General features: G+C 32.7%; 1 protein-coding gene across 2 annotated transcripts; it reads right to left on the minus strand.

Moving 5' to 3' along the window:
• Nucleotides 1–2,091: 2,091 nt before the first annotated feature.
• Nucleotides 2,092–18,793, minus strand: LOC134242210 (electrogenic aspartate/glutamate antiporter SLC25A13, mitochondrial-like). Of its 2 annotated transcripts, XR_009986813.1 has the most exons (19): nt 18,678–18,793; nt 18,450–18,512; nt 18,168–18,221; nt 17,762–17,901; nt 17,297–17,412; nt 16,896–17,035; nt 16,653–16,799; nt 16,210–16,348; nt 15,820–15,913; nt 15,453–15,537; nt 8,406–8,499; nt 7,897–8,105; nt 7,492–7,572; nt 7,026–7,166; nt 6,304–6,442; nt 5,953–6,111; nt 5,194–5,284; nt 2,596–4,901; nt 2,092–2,423 (listed from the first exon to the last, which is right to left on the minus strand). XR_009986813.1 is itself a non-coding variant. In XM_062724299.1 (18 exons), exons 1-18 carry the CDS (start codon nt 18,696–18,698, stop codon nt 4,739–4,741), a joined length of 2,076 nt encoding a protein of 691 aa, XP_062580283.1. In that variant the 5' UTR covers nt 18,699–18,793; the 3' UTR covers nt 2,092–4,738. The 2 variants fall into 2 exon arrangements, 1 of the variants encoding a protein (XP_062580283.1); XM_062724299.1 differs by having other exon boundaries at nt 2,092–4,901.
• Nucleotides 18,794–18,816: the final 23 nt, after the last annotated feature.

Here is an 18,816-nt window from a genome sequence, read left to right on the forward strand (position 1 = left end):
ATGAATTTCACAATTTTGGTAGAGGCACTCTTGCTCATCATAATTATGTACTTAATAAGTTTATCAAATACTCAGGAACAGAGAAGAAGATTTTCAAAGATTTAATGCATTTTCTCTATATATTCAATAGAGCCCCACCCTAACACCAGAACCCCTGACCCTGGGGCCCTGAATTTCACATTTTTGGTAGAGGCATTCTTGCTCATCATAACTATGTACTTAGTTAGTTTATTTAATACCTAGTAGCAGAGAAGAAGATTTTCAAAGATTTAATGCATTTTCACTATATAATCAATAGAGCCCTGCCCTAACACCATAACCCCTAACCCTGGGGCCATGAATTTCACAATTTTAGTAGAGGTACTCTTGCTCATCATAACTATGAACTTAATTAGTTTATTTAATACTCAGGAACAGAGAAGAAGATTTTCAAAGAAATAATGCATTTTCACTATATAATCAATAGAGCCCCGCCCTAACACCATAACCCCTGACCCTGGGGCCATAAAATTCACAATTTTGGTAGAGGCTTTCTTGCTTATAATAACTATGAACTTAATTAGTTTATTTAATACCCAGGAGCAGAGAAGAAGATTTTCAAAGATTTAATGCATTTTCACTATATAATCAATAGAGCCCCGCCCTAACACCAGAACCCCTGACCCTTGGGCCATGAATTTCACAATTTTGGTAGAGGCACTCTTGCTCATCATAATTACGTACTTAGTAAGTTTATCAAATACTCAGGAACAGAGAAAAAGATTTTCAAAGATTTAATGCATTTTCTCTATATATTCAATAGAGCCCCACCCTAACACCAGAACCCCTGACCCTGGGGCCCTGAATTTCACAATTTTGGTAGAGGCACTCTTGCTCATCATAACTATGTACTTAGTTTATTTAATACCTAGTAGCAGAGAAGAAGATTTTCAAAGATTTAAAGCATTTTCACTATATAATCAATAGAGCCCTGCCCTAACACCAGAACCCCTGACCCTGGGGCCATAAAATTCACAATTTTGGTAGAGGCACTCTTGCTCATCATAACTATGAACTTAATTAGTTTATTAAATACCCAGGAGCAGAGAAGAAGATTTTCAAAGAATTAATGCATTTTCACTATATAATCAATAAAGCCCCGCCCTAACACCAGAACCCCCAACCCATTGGGCCATGAAATTTACAATTTTAGAAGAGGCATTCTTGCTCATCATAATTATGTACTTAGTTATTTTATTAAATACCCAGGAGCAGAGAAGAAGATTTTCAAAGATTTAATGCATTTTCACTATATAATCAATAGAGCCCCGCCCTAACACCAGAACCCCTGACCCTGGGGCCATAAAATTCACAATTTTGGTAGAGGCATTCTTGCTCATCATAACTATGAACTTAATTAGTTTATTAAATACCCAGGAGCAGAGAAGATTTTTGAATTAATCCATTTTCCCTATATAATCAATAAAGCCCCGCCCTAACACCAGAACCCCTGACCCTGGGGCCATGAATTTCACAATTTTGGTAGAGGACTCAATGCTGATTACAATCATACCAACAGTTTGAATGCTTGATGTCTGGGGGTAAAGAAGAAGATTTTTAAAGATTGCACTAATTTTAGTGGTTTTTGCCCCACCCCCCCAGGCCCCAGGGGGGCAGGGACCATGAAATTCACAATTTTTGTTCCCCTTCACCCATAGATGCTATATGCCAAATTTGGTTGAAATTGGTTCAGTGGTTTCAGAGAAGAAGCTGAAAATGTTTAAATGTTAACGCACGACGCACAACGCACGACAAAAACAGATAGCAAAATGCTTTGTTTACATCTTAATGTAGCAAGTCCTGAAAATCTGCCGACATGGTGCAACAATTTAGTGCCAGAAGCTTGCTGAAACATCAATAAAAGATGCTGCAAAGTATTAAGGTGATCATTACCTGCGTAAAACACATTTCTGAATGATCTATGGTCAATGCACATCCCATGGAGATTATACTCCAAGACAAGAACATGAAGAATGTACAACACTGCTGTAAAAATTTTCAAGGGATGAAATCCGTAAAATATCCTATAGCTCAAATAAAAACAAAACCATGTCATGAAAACATATAAAATTATTTATTATTCTTTCATATTTCTGTCCTTTTTGTATTTATATATCACTTCAGTACCATATTTACTCTAGACAGCAAACAATAAAACATGGCAATGATGTACAATAAGCATTGAGTATCAAAACCATTCATGGAATTTACATTCTTCAACTCTTGGAGTGTTTGGGAGCAAGATCAAATTTAAAACTATTTTATGACTACGTATAAAAATAAATAATTGGAAAAACTGATAGTTGCCTAGTATAAAGCAGTTCACATTATGGCAAATTACTTCAAAAGTTGGTGCAGAATCAAGCTTGTGATATACAGTAAAACTCGTTTAGTACGAACACGGATATTTCAAATTCACGGACATAGCAAAGGTATCTAGGATCCCTAGCTATAAAAATTTAACGAATTCCTTATAGGGATATAACAAATTACGGATATAGCGAAGTAATTTCACAGGTCCCTACGACTTCGTTATAACCAAGTTTTACCGTATACTGATTGCTTTAATACTCAAGTGAAAGTTAATAAAGAAAACTAGATTTGTGGAGACTTTATGTAAGTCAGTTTACTCAAAATCTGACTATTTATTATATGTATATGAAACTAACAAAAACTAATAAAAGAATATCATTCTGATTGGAAGTTTCAGAAAATGAATTTGAATTATGCATGTCTTTAGTTCATTTCATTTCAACTTTGTGAATAGAAAAAAAAGTACATTTCACAATTCATTTTTTTTTTCAATGTTCATTCACATGAACTGTTAAATATACCAAACTACATACCCAAAGGTACCAGATATTTCATATTTAAAATAATCTTCTCTACATCTTGCTGATGTCAGGAAGTATACGACTAGCAAATAACAATGTGAAATGATGCCCGATACGAGCTATGGGTAAAGAAAATTTCCTGTTTTATTCTCTACTAAAACTCGACCTGACAAGAAGCTCTAGCCCCTTTATCAGGACCAAGTTGTTCAAAATCAAAAAATAATTACATTCATTTCTACAAGAAATCTTATTTTAAATAAAATTTTTCAAGATCAAGAGAGGATATTTTAATTTTGTCATTCTTTATCAAAGACTTCTATCTTTTCTGATTTTCCACGTGAACAAATTAGGGTACTAATAAGGTTTCTTAGAAAATCAGTACATATATATTCAAGATACAAGATATATCTAAAAACAAAGCAAAACCGTTTCTTTTCACGCCATACCTTTTATCTGAGTCCAGTTTGTCACACAAATATCTGGAAAATAACTTGGTAGTGCTATTAATGGCACTTTTACAATATGTTAACATTTTTGTTTAAAACCTTCAATGATTTTGACTCGTTTTTTATGCAATTAACTTGAGTGTTCATAAAATCAAACAAATACCCAAACACACAGAATATTTAAGGCCCTCCAAAAATATCATGAAAATACTATTGAAAATGCATATTGTTTAAAATAAAATAAATTCCATAAACACCACTTACCCTCAAGAGATTTATGCTTCTGTATTGAAACATTTAATTGACTACATATAATGATGATAGTTTAAAGTCAATACCCAGTTCTTAAGTAAATCTTTAAACTTGGAACATACATGTAATGGGAAATTTACTTTTTGCTTCAGATGCAGCTCAGAGTTTTTCCAGCTCAAATCTACGACTTTATTTCAATTAAATAATAAAGTTTATTCACTGTTTTTGCAAATCTCCATTTTATCTAGTAAGATGTTTTTGTATATGTACATTGTGCATGCAAATAGATGCACTAGACTGTACCATACTGTTAACTTGAGGGAGATGGCTCATCACCATTCATACTTTTCACTTTACAGAGAAAAAAATACCTAGTATACTTACTATAACCCCCCTCCCCTCTCTGCTTTAAGCATAATAAAATGTAGTGTCTCATTTACTTCAAATCATATATTCCATCTATCATACAATAACTCAAAAAATGCAAGCTATGGTAAACCTTTAGCAATACTGATTCTATAATAGCACTTTAGCAGAAAATAAATTACAGCATCTACATGTACTATAATACATTTTGGGGTACTTTGAATTTTGTATGCCAAATAAAAATCTTGGCAACATCCAAAGAAGTGGGCATTTAAATCAAAGTCGAGACCTTACATTCAAAAAGGACTGATGCATTCCTTTGACACATCCCATTACATGGAAATAAAAACCAAGATAACAATATACATTTCAATTGTGGGTAAGCTTTTCAATTTGAGCTACTGGTTAACTAAATGTACACATACTGGCAAAATATAATTTTATATCATCAGTTTTGGACTGTCACAAAAATAAATTTTCTTATGTCTATAAGGTCCATAAAATCACAATTTTGCAGTCAAATCTAGAAAAGAAACCAACTGGAAATATAATCATTACCTTCTTATTTCAATTTTCACCCATTTACCTCATTCAACATTTCAATAACATAGTCAACAAATCTATAAATAGCAACAATATAAAAACAGTAGACAAGTTTGTCTATCTGTAGATAACACACAATAGACACGTCTGTCTATCTGTAGATAACACACAGGGATGTAAGGAATGGTTCAACACCTATCCTAATTTTAAAATAAAATAACTAATTCTTTGTGAAAAAACAACCTAATATCCTTCGGATCATGTTTGTATTGAGCTTTTGAATTTGGGTAGACACAGTCCAAACTTGGATTCCATTCCATTAAATGTGGCCAGAGCCAGCCTGTAGCCACCGATGTGATCCGGGTTACGCGAGAGCTGCTTCTCCAGCTGAGTGGCCTGAGGCTCCGATCCCTCGGGACGTCTGAAACAGAAATATCTCATGTAACTATCAAGGTAATCTTTTCATAGATATCTGGTTCTAACATAGCAAAGACTATGCACTCACCTCAGAAATCTGTATTTAAGCATAATTATCTTTTTCTAACACTTAGCCTCCAAGACAATCTGAACGGCCAAGTGTTTCAGAATCTCGTCTTGGCAAGTAAACAGGCACATGCATTTAAATGGGCAAAATTAAAACTTTCTTCCAAATATTTACAGAGTTAAAAACATTAATCATGATTATTTACAACATTTATACATGCTGTTCTTACCTTCCACCAAAGTCCACATAGAACAATCTCTGGAGAACTTCATAGGTCAGCAGTGTCACACCAAACTGGGGGGAGGATCTAAACACACGGGCTGTAAACAAACACAAAAATCAATGTCTAAATAAGTATCAAATAAATTTAAATAAAATGTGTTCAAAAAACTAAATATTACAGAAACAAATTTAACTCTGCTAAAATAACTCTCTAATCATGCATGATGGAAACAATTAATATTACCTGTGGCAGAAGATCAAAACAGCTAAAGATTGAAAATAAACCTTACATATCATTCTGACTTAATGTGCAATCATTTTTTAACAGCAAATTATGTATGATTTCCGTAACTCAGACTGAATTCAAATATTTAATACAACCAGCCTTAATGATGTATAACCCTACTAGACCTTTTCTAAAAGCTGTATAAGAATTCTCACCAGGTGTCCCCTGTATACTGTAGACATACTTTTTTTTCCATAGGGTCATAATTCCGCGGAATCTCAATTTCCGTTTAATCAGCAGGTTGAAAATTATGCGGATTTCTCAGACTGCCACTATATGCCTTGCATTTATATTAAGAATGCTTGTACAAATTTCCGCGGAAAATTTGTGACCGCATACATAGCGTAAATTAATACCACGCGGAAAAAAGTACTTCTACAGTAATTAATCCCTACTAGAACTTGGACAGATTTCTTACTAAGCATCTCCTGTATAACCCCTACTAGACCTCGTGAGACAGCTGTGTCACAGATTCCTTACCTGGTGTCCCCTTCCAGAAGGCCCAGCCTCCCTCCTCTTTGTAGATTTTGCGTATACAGTCTATGACTCCATTATACGCTGTCTGCCCCGTTCTAGCCTGCACCTGCAATCTGGTTTTGATTACATCCGCTGGTGTAGGGATAGCAGCAGCAGGCATACCTACATACAGATTATCAAAGTATCAGCTTTTGTTTATCTGACCAGTGCTTGTCCACTATACTGTATGAGAACTAAGACTGATTTTTACAATCAACAACATTTTGGTAACTTCAATTACTTCTAAAATTCAAACATTTCATTACATGTACATGTATATGCCTTTTAGTTATGGATACATTGTTGTTGAGATACCTGCTATTGTGGCAGACAGAAGCAGTGTTCCCCAGGAATTGTAGCCATTCTCATCAGCCAATGCTTTCTTCGTGTTTGCATAAGCTGGGAAATAAATGGCTGAAAAAGGTATGTCTCTCAAGAAACAGGCCCTGGATCCCTACAGCACATCAAACAAGTAATTTAGTATTTCATGCATTTCAGTCTTAAAACATCTTTTTCTATTCATGCTAAATAGTTCCTACCGTTTGTAGATTAATATAAATTTTAAGATTTAACACAGTTTATACAAGTGCTGCTTGTTTTCTAGATACTGTGAAATTACACATTTATGTGGGGTTTTAATTTTTTGTTATTGAGGTATGAAGAGACCCACAAATTCTTGGCCATCTAGAAATGTTGTTTTCTAAATAATCCTCAAAATCAAAAGAACCAAAGTTTTTCCTCAAACCAAGAATATTTGACCCCATGAAAATGTGATTTTACAGTTAGCTTCCTAAATTTTTGCATTTATTTAGCTTTTTGGTTAGTTTTGACCAAAAAGACCCAGCATCAGATGTATTCTTAACAAGTTGTGTCTGATTGGTTATATACATCTTAAACCTTCAAGTATTTTTATGTCAAAAGTTGCTAGCAAATTTTGCTAGACAAAAAAAAATTATGAAATGGAAGCAAGTTCACAAGTCCCAAACTTTCTATGACTACCAAGTTTTTGAGGAGAAATTGAGCCAGTACTTGGATACCTTGTACAATCCCATGAAGCCTAGCTCCTTGATGACGGTAAATGCGCTGACTTTGGCCTTCCCATGAACCTCTCCTGCCACCTGTAGCCGAATCTTGACGATTTCCAGAGGATTGGTAAACATGACTTGAGAGGCTCCAGCCTGTTGACAAATTAATGAATTCATTCAATGATAAAAAACTATAAAAATTGTGAAGTTTTCTGGGTTTTGATCAGTTGACCAACCTTCATATTCCCCCAAAAAGTTTCATACCTTGTTTCTCAAGTATACACTGAAAACTATATTTAATGAATACTTTTTCAGTCCATTCCCTTAATATAATTGTCAAATAAACAAGATTTTATTTCTTAATGTACATGAACCAAACATATTTGTTATGGGATTTACCAGTAAAGGATCAGACAATATTTTACAAAATTAGAAATATTTGAATTTTATACATATAACTTGTCTCTGATGAACTTACTGTGCCTCCTGCAATCATTTCTGCCCAAAGAGGAATAGAACCATCTTTACGTGTCAGCTTATCTCTCATCAAGTCATTCATCTGTAATGAAAGTGAAAAACATTGATCTCTGGAGCATCAACATTGTGTTTATCTAAGATTTTAAATCTTATAGCAAATACAGTCAATTTCAACTAAATTTATAGTCTATTGGCAAGTCTTTGCTTTTTCTGAGGGAAAAGATATTTCTTCATTCTAACCATAAAATGTTTTCACAAACATTTTCAGATTTGGTGAGTTTTATTTGGAAATTTGGCATTCTACATGTATTTCTACCTTTCTAAATGAAATTCAATTCATCTATTATGGTTAATAAACTCTACAACATTCCACCTTCACCCATATTATTGTATATTAGACATTTACCGTAAGTTTGATGGCCTTCTCTGGACACACCCCTACGAGCTGGGGTCCCAGACCTCGGTATAACCCCAGCACTCCCTCGTGACGGATCACCTTTTTGAAGCAATCCCAGCTGTTTTTGTACATTAACTCCCCTACCATCGGACCTGTTCTCTGGTTCTGCATCCTAGTCTTCACCAGATCTATTGGGTACACTGCTGTCGCTCCGGTAGCTGAAATTTTAATGTTACAGAATGCAGTGGATATAAACCAGTACATTAATCACAAAAGTCAAATGTATATAAATTGTAAGATTTACCTTTTGAAGAAAAAATTTCACATTGAGATCATATGAAATATTCAAAGAGTAATTACACATGTACATGTACTTTCTCTGAATAAGAGATGCTGGTCAAATTTATTGAATCAATACAAGTACCAGGTATCGGTACTGGCTGGTCAATTCACACATAAGGGAAATATACTATGCAACATAAAGCTCTATAATTTAAAACAAAAGGTAGATAGTTCACCTCCAGCGATAGAACCCAGGGTAAATCTGTAGACACTCTCTAGGACTTCCAGAAAAATGGTCCTCTCTGTTCCTTGTTCTAACGCTAACTTCTCCTGCAGTGGACAAAAGTTAATGATAGGAGACTGACATACACTGTACAAAGCAAATCACTGAACTGCTATAAAACCCTGTATACCCAAACATTGTCCAAGTTTACTGCATCATAAAGGAGAAAACATACAGTTAATAGAAGTTAAATTTCAAATTAAAAATATTCATCCAAGCTTATAGTTTCAAATGGTGTTTAATCTGTTCTCCAACTTTCATTAAAACATCCAGTATTTCTGAAAGCATGTAAAATTTTATGTTGAACATAACAGTGTCATCCTAGTATCTAAAGTAAGTTGAGAAACCATTAAGTAAAGTATGATGCACTGTATTGGTACCAGTATATCAACAATTTTTTTATTGGTGGAAAACATACATTGGTATATTCACTTCTTAAACAATCAGGTTGGTCAACTCGGGTGAACTCAGTTTCGGTTTAAACCTGCCAATAAGTCAGTGTTTTTCGGATTTAATTTTATGATCTTAACTCTATGGTTGACTTATAAGCGAGTTCTACAAAAATCGTTAATTTTTATTAGCAGAATTTTAAACAATTTTCTGATAATCATGTTATAACGATCAGAATTTCATTGAATGCAGGAAAAGGATTATCATAAGGTTTCCATATGCATGAAATTCAAGTGATTTACTGCAATTAATGATTAAATATTTGTTTGAATTAATGTAATTTAAACCATAAAATGCTTTCTTTGGTTGTTAGTTCGGGAATGAATTTAGCAGCTGTTGCAGAAAAAATAAATATCCTGCATTTCGCATGTTTATGTCACTTTTTCTTCAATAGCTGGAATGTTGCTTCCCATACTAACAAACTAATAAAGACATTTTTTTATACAAGTATTTTATCTGTGCCACTTATTATCTAAAGTATGATAAAGAAGATGAAATATTGTAATATTGTGTAAGATATTGTATGTTTCATTGATGGAAAAGCCAACTGCTAAAGAGATCTGCACAGGTGATATTTAGCAGTGTATACCAATTGAATAAATTCATTCAATTCAAGACTAAAAGTAATGGAACCAGAAGTCTTTTAAGATTTAACTCTATTTGTTTGTACTTATAGCAAAGGAAGAGGAAAGTACTTAAGCAGTTGGGAATTGAAAATTTGCACAGGCAAAAAAGAGAATAATGATCCTTGAATAAGTCTCTTTATGTTCTTAGTGTAGTCTACTTGCAAGCCACATTATATTATAATCAGACTAAAACTGTATTTGAAGTAGCAAATTTAGTAACAGAAATTGTATCTTTATTAACCAAGGTCAATATATGTTCATTGAAGTCAAACGGATACAAAGAATTATGTATCTTAGTGTAGTCTAATGTGTGCCAAGTTATATTGAAATCAGACTAAATTTGTATGAGTAGCATTTTGAAAGAATTTCACAGAAATTTCTATTTTTAGTAACCGCGGCAACACCGTTCATCGAAATCAAAAACTGATACACAGAATTATATCTTAGTGCAGTCTACTTGTGTGCCAAGTTGTATTGAAATCAGACTGTAGGAAAGCAGAAAGAATTTCACAGAAATTTCTATTTTTAGTAACAACACCAAATCGCTAATCAAAAACCGATATACAGAATTATGTAACTTAGTGTAGTCTATTTGTTTGCCAAGTTATACTGAAATCATACCAAAACTGTAGGAGGAATAGCATTTTGAAAGAATTTCACAGAAATTTCTATTTTTAGTAACAATCATCGTTCGTTAATATAATCAAAAACCGATACACAGAATTATGTATCTTAGTGTAGTCTACTTGAGTGCCAAGTTATATTGAAGTCAGACCAAAATAGGAGGAATAGCATTTTCAAAGAATTTCACAGAAATTTCTATTTTTAGTAACAACGCCAACACCGTTCGTCGAAATCAAAAACCGATATACAGAATTATGTATCTTAGTGTAATCTACTTATATCCAAGTTATATTGAAATCATTCAACTGTACTTGAAAAAAGTAACATATCGCATGTTTATCTAAGATTTTAAATCTAGAGCTAAAAATACAGTGTGGTGTTAACATAAATGATTATACATGTATATAGATGTAATATCCAAAGCATTCTTTGAAACATGGATAAATACGATAAATTATTAATCTAACATTGGTAACAGATTTTAGCAAAAAACTCTACCAACTGATAAGCAGATCTTTGGCAAATTCCTCCAAAATAATCTAGAAAAAATACATATACAACCAACTTATAAGCGAACCAATCTAAACGTATAGGCAAGTATATCATGTATATAAATCTATTATCAAAAATAAATTTATCAGCATGTTATTTATATTAGAAACACTGTCATAAGCAAACCAGCTTATAGGCAAATAATTATGGTTCTACTATCAGCATGTTTAACAGCTGGGAATGCTGACTGTCTAGATAAAATGTTCAAAAGCCAAGGAAATATATATGTTTACAAGTATTCATTTAATTATTTTTTCAAAGTTCCCTCTCAGATAAGTGTCCCTTTTTCTACATAATAAATCATAGTACACACATGTCTATAAACAAAATGTAAAATTTGTATCACTGATGTCCCTGTTGGCAGTAGGATAGAACCATTTTAAGTCTTTCAAATCTGGTAAAAATCAAAGGTAATAGGTCAAAAAATGTTGATAAAGTATCACAAAAAATACACATTGAACACTATATATTGTTTGAAGATTTCATGGGCCACATTACACTGTACCATTCTGTTCTTGAATAGAAGATTCTACCTTGTTATACATAATGCATCCCCACCCTACCCAACTGATCATAATTAAGACAATTCTATAATTTACAAAGCCCCATGATCCTTCCAGCGATAGCTTTTTTGGCCCAGCTTGAGAAGAAGATTTTCTAGGATTTTTCAAATATATTTCTCTGTAAAACTTTGATTCCCTAACGCTAACTTCTCCTGCAGTGGTCAAAATTTAATGATCAGAATTTACATACAGAATGCTTCCACATAAGCAAATCACTTTTTCTGGAAGTGCTATGAGAAGAAGATTTTCAAAGATTTGTCCTATATATTTCTATATAAAACTTTGATTCCCCAGTTAATCATTTTTTGAACAATTTAGAATTAAAAATACCAGAATGCTTCCACATAAAGCTTTTCTGGCCCAGTGGTTCATTAAAACATCAAAGATTTTTCTATATAATGAAAAATTTTATTTGAACATAACAGTGTCATCCTAGGTATCATGATGTTAACAATTGAGAAACCATTAAGTAGAATGCTTCCACATAAGTTTCAATGGCCCATATATGCAAAATGATTTATATTCACTTCTTAAACAATCAGGGGTATGTCAATTTAACCTACATTTTTTCCATTTAATTTTAGTCTGGCCCAGTGGTTGACTTAGAAGATTTTCAAAGATTTTTCCTATATATTTTTATATAAAATTTTAAATTCCCCATTGTAATCATGTTTAACGATCAGAATTTCATTGAATGCAGGAAAAGGCTTCCATCAAAGTTTCACATGAAATTCCAGTGGTGCAATTAAGATTTTAAAGATTTTTCCTATATATTTCTATGTAAAAACAGGGGTCATGTGCAGAAAAAATAAATATACACTATGTTTATGTCAGAATGCTTCCAATAAGTTGTGAATTTTCTGTCCCAGTGGTAACAAACTGAGAAGAAGATTTTATAAAGATTTTTCCTATATATTTCTAAGTAAAACTTTGATTTAAAGAACAATGAAACACTATAATATGCTTCCACAGAGTTTGTATGGCCCAGTTTCATTGATGGAAAAGATTTTCAAAGATTTTTCTATATATTTCTATATAAAAATTCCCCATGTGGCCAAGCCCTTGGAAAAATCATTATGTTAACAATAAATGAATACATGTATATAGATGCTTATCCATAAGTTTCAGCTTTTCTGAAACATGGATAAATAGATAAATTATTAATCTAAGATTTTTAATATATTTTAAAAACTTTGATTAAAACCCAGACTTATAACCAGAATGCTTCCACATAAGTTTCAGCTATATATTGGCCCAGTGGTTCAAAAATAAATTTTCAAAGATTTTTCCTATTATTTCTATGTAAAACTTTCATTTCCCAGGCCCTTAGGGGTATGGAAAAATTAAATCTACACTATACCAGGATGCTTCCACATCTAACTGTCTGAGAAGAAGATTTTCAAAAAAGATTTATATATATATTTCTATATAAAACTTTAATTATGGGCCCTTCCCTCTCATGATGGCCAATGTTAATAAATCAAGACATGAAACACAGTGGTTCTTGAGAAGAAAAATGTAAAATTTTTGTCACTGATCTCCCTGTTGGCAGTAGGATAGTCCCATGACCATTTTAACAATTTAAATTCCCCTAAAAACCAAAGGTAATTTGTCAAAAAATGTTAAAACCCAGATATGTCTTGTCACAAAAAATACACAGGTGGAAAAAAAATCCCTAGAACTAACACTACCCTTATGGTGATGGCCAATGTTTGAAGATTGGGGGGGGAGGGCAGACAGACCAAAAACTTTAAATCCCTAAATCTCCAGTAGCTGGGGAATAATGTAACCAGATTATATTTGGCTGTGTACCGGGTTTTCTTCTTAGCAGCTTTGGCGGAACACAGCAACCACTAAATCAAGTACAATGCTAAAATGTCTTGTGCATATAGACATAGGAATATGAAGAAATATGTTAAATCAAATCTACTCTATCCTATTCAAAAATCAATCCCTGCATAATGATATACATGCTAAATAGTATACATTTACAGTAAGTAATATTGCTGCAATAGATATTTTGGATATACAGATACAATTAAAAACGTAATGTGCACATGTACATGAACATCTAATTTAAATACACTTTAATACTTAATATGCATATTCTTTTGAGTAATACATTACTACTGTATGTAACAAAAGCAATTTCTTTCTTCCACATTTAATTTAACACCTACTGGCAAAGGCATACCTAGGCCTGACCATGTGAACATGTTTAATGAATAAAAAGAGATTTGGAGAGCTAAAGCTGTTGCATCCATCACTAAGTACATATACTAAGTACAGTTTATTTCCAAGATCTTCAACAGAAAGTCAATACAGTAAGATACAGGAGGAAACTGACCCATTTTTAGTTTAATTAAATACAAGAATGTGTTAGATTTGAATCATTTTCTCATTTAAGTTGAATTACTTCAAACTACACCTGTTTGACTTTAAACAACACAGCAGTAAAAACAATTAGGAGCTTGCAGTACGTAATAGCTTTAGTGAGAATCACATGCCAAAGTAAATAAAAATTGTAAATAAAAATATTATAAACTAAATCAAACTTTTATCTATTACAATTTACATGTGTGATGATATCATGCGATAGATTTAATACTGGTACATAAACTATGCCTATACACTGTATATATACAAGAATGTATGTTTTGACCAGTTGGTAAGTTTGTACCGAGTTTGTCTACAGTATAGAAATGCACATTTAACAACATCAGATATATAGATATATAGATTGCCCATACATCGATCCTGCAACTGATCAAGTCTTTCTAATATGACCTTAAAGTGTACCTACACATATTTTTCCAGTGTGCTTCTATATTTTTTTTTCAAATATTTTTTAGAGTATGGACTAAATTAGTTCCTCTACAGTATACATGTAGATGTGGTAGTTTGACCTGTTAACAATACAGATTTACATAAACAACTCTTATATATAGATATTCGGAACCATACAAGATAGTGCAACTAAAAGTTTTTCTAATCTGACCTTTTTACCTCTGTGCTTTGTCAACACATTTTAGTGTGTGGACTGTCTAAATTTTGTCTTAGAAATAACCAGGGGTAGATTAAATATTAAACTCAAAGGAACAACAACCATGCGCTTCCCACCTTTAATATTATCCAGTGCATACTTCAGTCAATTGTTTACAGAGAAAGGATTTTGTACACAAGTCAAATGTTGGGAAATTGTTTGTTTTCTGTTAGCAGTAGACACAAGTTATGTATTTTCATCAATGATGCCAATCAGAATTGGTTGAAAATGTAGTTGACAGTGGAGGCTTCAAAAATTGGACAAGATTTTTTTGAGATAAATTCTTTCCAGTTTTAAGGACATAAAAAAGCAAGCTGAGAAAAGCTTTGATTATAAAAGTGTGAATACCATACCTTCAAGTTTTCCTATTTATGCCCCACAAAAATAATTACATACAGTTTAAAATTAAAACATGTTTTTTAAAATATTAATGATATTAAAAGGACTACTACACGAAAAGCACTTAACCTATTTACTCACTTTGAAAAGAAGTTAACATGCATATCCAAAACCATCATTAAAACATACATTATACTATCTAAGGAAAATTATTAAATCATTTCTCCCCAAACTGAAGAAAACACTTCCTCATATATTGAAGAAAAATCGTGCCTAAGACTCGCACCCTTTGGGGAACATAAACCAAAACCTTATTTCTGGCTATATCACTAGGCCAATCCTATTCTAAAAGGAACGGCGAACAGAGCAGTGACAATATATGACAGTTACAGTATATAGAAACACAAGGATATCAATACATAGGGAGAGGGCTAAAACAGCTGAGCCTGCTGTCCTATCCTATTCACTTCTAGATCTGTGAATATTTTTTTAAAAATGAAAAAGAATACCAATATACCCAAACTTTCTTTAGAAAGCGACTTTTGTGATTTTTCTCTCTTTTTTCTTTCATAACTGTGAATTAATACTACTCCACTGAAGAACAATGAAGAAACAGAAGGAGAATCTGACATCCTAAGACATTTAACACATTACGTGAACCCTAACCATAGCATCTCTGACAGATTTTATAAATTGCAACAAAATACCTTATTTGCTCAACACAGTTAACACGTCAAGTATGTTTCTTTTCCTTACATATATTTCTTAACAATAAGACACATTACGGAATCATCAGTATTTACCTGTGCTATCCTCATTTGAATAGAATATGGTGTCTCCCTTCCTTCTGCTGGGGACAAGTCTGTGATGTCTTCAAAAGTTACCCTCCTGTAGGCACAAGTATTCAATAAGTCTTCTTTATTATGAATAGCAAAATTTATCAATGATCTTAAAATTTACTATTTTTTTAATAATTAGATATTTTCAAATTATTATTTATATTTTTTTGGGGCACTTCTTGATAAATGCTTCTGGTCTTGCATTTGTTATTTTTGTTTTTTTTTTGTTTTATAGAATTAAAATGCAGCATTTCAGCTGAAAGTGAAAAATAAGTGCATGTTGTGTCTTGATTTGACTATGCATTATAACAAAAGACTGTCCCATGTTTACCCCGTCTGATGCTTCAGTCCGACCAGCTGGAACAAGATGTCAATCTCGAGCGGCGTAATTTGAGCAAATTCTTGGGCTTGGTACAACATCTCCTCTAATTAAAAATAGATATGATTCATTCTACTGCTCTATCATTTTCTGTTTACACAGACTGTGCATCAATCTGTACATCTTACATGTACGTATCTCAATTGGGAAAAAAAACTTTACATATATTACAGTACATGTACATGCATATGGAAAATCCGAAATAACTTCATGTTCACTCCCTATGCTTTATTCACATTCTTTTTAAATTATGCATACAAACACAGACTTGATACCATTTACTATGCAGAGTTTTATCTTGAATGTTCGTGCATAACAGTCCCATACACAGCCCTATCCTACCTTTGGTAACCTCCATAGTTTTGTCACGTCGTGTACAGGCCAGGTAAACCTTCTGGACCAGCTCTAGGTTGTTCAATAAGGACACGAAAGCAGTAAAGTAGGAGTAACTGATCTGTCTGTGCCCCCCTCCCATTGCCACCTACAAAACAATAACTTATCTTATAAATGTGGACTTAACATGATGTAGGCTATTTTTTCTTGTGATAATAATAAATCAAGCTTCTGAATGTGCACATAAAATTCTTTTTATGATGTACTGTATGTAGATAATTCACCAAATGTCACTAAAAAGACCTTGTTCTACAAAAAATTTAAAATCCTCACAAAATTGAAAACTTTGTGTGTTCCCTAAAGCTATGCATTGCAAAAATAACTGTTGAACTGATGCATAGTCATCAGGATGCTGATGAAATACAGTATACTACTGGGGGCAGATTACTTACTGTGACCAGGTTTTCTTTGACAAATGGGGTCAAGAGGTAACTTTTTAATTTGCACATGATTTCCTCAAAGTCCTTAGCATTGATGTAGCCTGTGTCTCCTTTATCTCGCCTCCGAAAAGCTTGTAAAGCGTGTTCCTCATGAAAATCCTTATAAATAAAGAGATATTTCATAGAATCTTGTCATCTAGACGATAAATTACAATTATCTCTATAGTAGGAATTAAAAGCAGATAATATACTTACATGAATTAACTGTGTAAACTCTGGATATGTAATTTTTCTTTGCTTGTCTTTCCCAAAGTGAAGTTTTATAAACTCGCTACTGAAGTTAAATGGTATTTCCCTGTTCAGTGTTGTGTGTTTTATGATATCTTCAAATTCATCTACAAAACAAAATACATTGTTATATAACATGTATAAAAAAGGCTAAACAAACCAATAATTGCTAAAACACAATATATGACCCAAAATTATTTAATTTTATTTCATTTTTGAAAAAAGATATGCCACACTACTTTAATCACAATTTCAATAAAACATGTAGCAATACTATAATTTCCTTGCAGTTGTGATGCAAATATTTTAAGCTAATGCCACCTTGACCTCAGAATCACTGTTACATCATAACCTAGCAGAACACTCACCGCAGGAAAGATACCCATTTCCATTTCTGTCAAACACCTGGAAGGCCAGAGCATACATGGCATCAGGCAGGCACAGAACAGCCTCAAAAGCCTGGAACTCTGTAAACGAAATCTTCCTGCAAAATAGTCCAAAATATCCTATCAAGAAATTTATAGATTTATTAAAACAAACTTTATATTGTCGTTGAGTGTCTAGCTATCAAATGCAGTCATTTAATATGTGTTCAATATGATTAAAATCAGATCCTCTTTGCACCTTTTTTAACCAAAGAGAGCAACAAGGATCTGATTTTTTTCATTTTGAATATGTGGTTAAAAATTCAATCCTTAACAATTGATCATAAAGTTTAATCAAGTATTTATCAATAACAAGAACCACTTCTTTATACAGTAAGTGATGAAAGGAATGAATTTTATACACCAAACTTTTTTATTATCAATAGATGTACAATTGTCAATACCTACCCATCTCTAGAAGTGTCTACGCTGGAAGCAAATAATTTGAGGGTGAACTCATCGCAATTCTCGCCCAGAAAGTTTAAGTACTTCTGAATAAGATCTCTATAGGTCATATAATGTTCTCCATCCTCCACAACACTGGCATACTGTCGAAGTAAAAGAAACCATCAAGAAAATGTAAATTTTGTGTAGGTATCATGGAATGACAGTACCAGGAAGGATTTTTTTTTTACTTCAAATTTACACACCACCTAGGCATTTGAAACTAATTTGCTAATGTTACACTATATATATATATACGCAGAACAAATTCTATCATTAAACTGATATTCGAATGCATAAGGCAATAATTTAACAATATAGACTGTAGAACTTTTTAAGTAACTTAAAAACTTAATAAGTTCTTCCTTACTTTCAAAAATATTTCCTTCAGTTGCTCTGGATCTGCTCGATTAAAAACTTCCACCTAAAATTTAATTCAAAAATTAAATTCTTTTCTTTCATTTTGAGTTTTAATATTTGTTAAACTGAACTGAGACAAGTTTTGTTTACCAACGGGAAATAACTCTTTCAAGGTAACAAGTCATGCCCTTCAAGTTCAACACATCATATGAATAACATGCATGCTAGATGAAAAAATAAATCGACAAGAAAAATATAGAATTTGAATGTAAAAGAATTATTTCCATCTCACCTTTCTGTTTTCACATTTTGCAGTTTTGATGGGCCAAACTTTGGAAACAATTTCAAAGGGATGCTGAAAATAAATTAAGATTACAGTGAACGTAGTGCTGTTTGATGCAATTTAATATTTATATTTCAGATCAAACTACATTTGATATCTTTGCCGTTTTACTCTCACGGGTAGATTTAATAATCTGCACATATATTCCTGCAAAACATGAAACTCGCGACCACTCACGTCTTTGCCATTAGCCGCCATGTCTCGCTAACAGAAAAGATCATGCCCTCAGATTCTTATGATTGGTTATCCTCTTTTCGAATTCCGTGATCGCAGCAGACGTGTCAAGGTCAATTTAATGACAACTATCCTAAATCTT

This window comes from Saccostrea cucullata, unplaced genomic scaffold, assembly GCF_032062105.1.
Source record: "Saccostrea cucullata isolate Sc308-1 unplaced genomic scaffold, CSIRO_AGI_Scuc_v1 ctg489, whole genome shotgun sequence".
NCBI classification, from domain to species: Eukaryota; Metazoa; Mollusca; class Bivalvia; order Ostreida; family Ostreidae; genus Saccostrea; species Saccostrea cuccullata.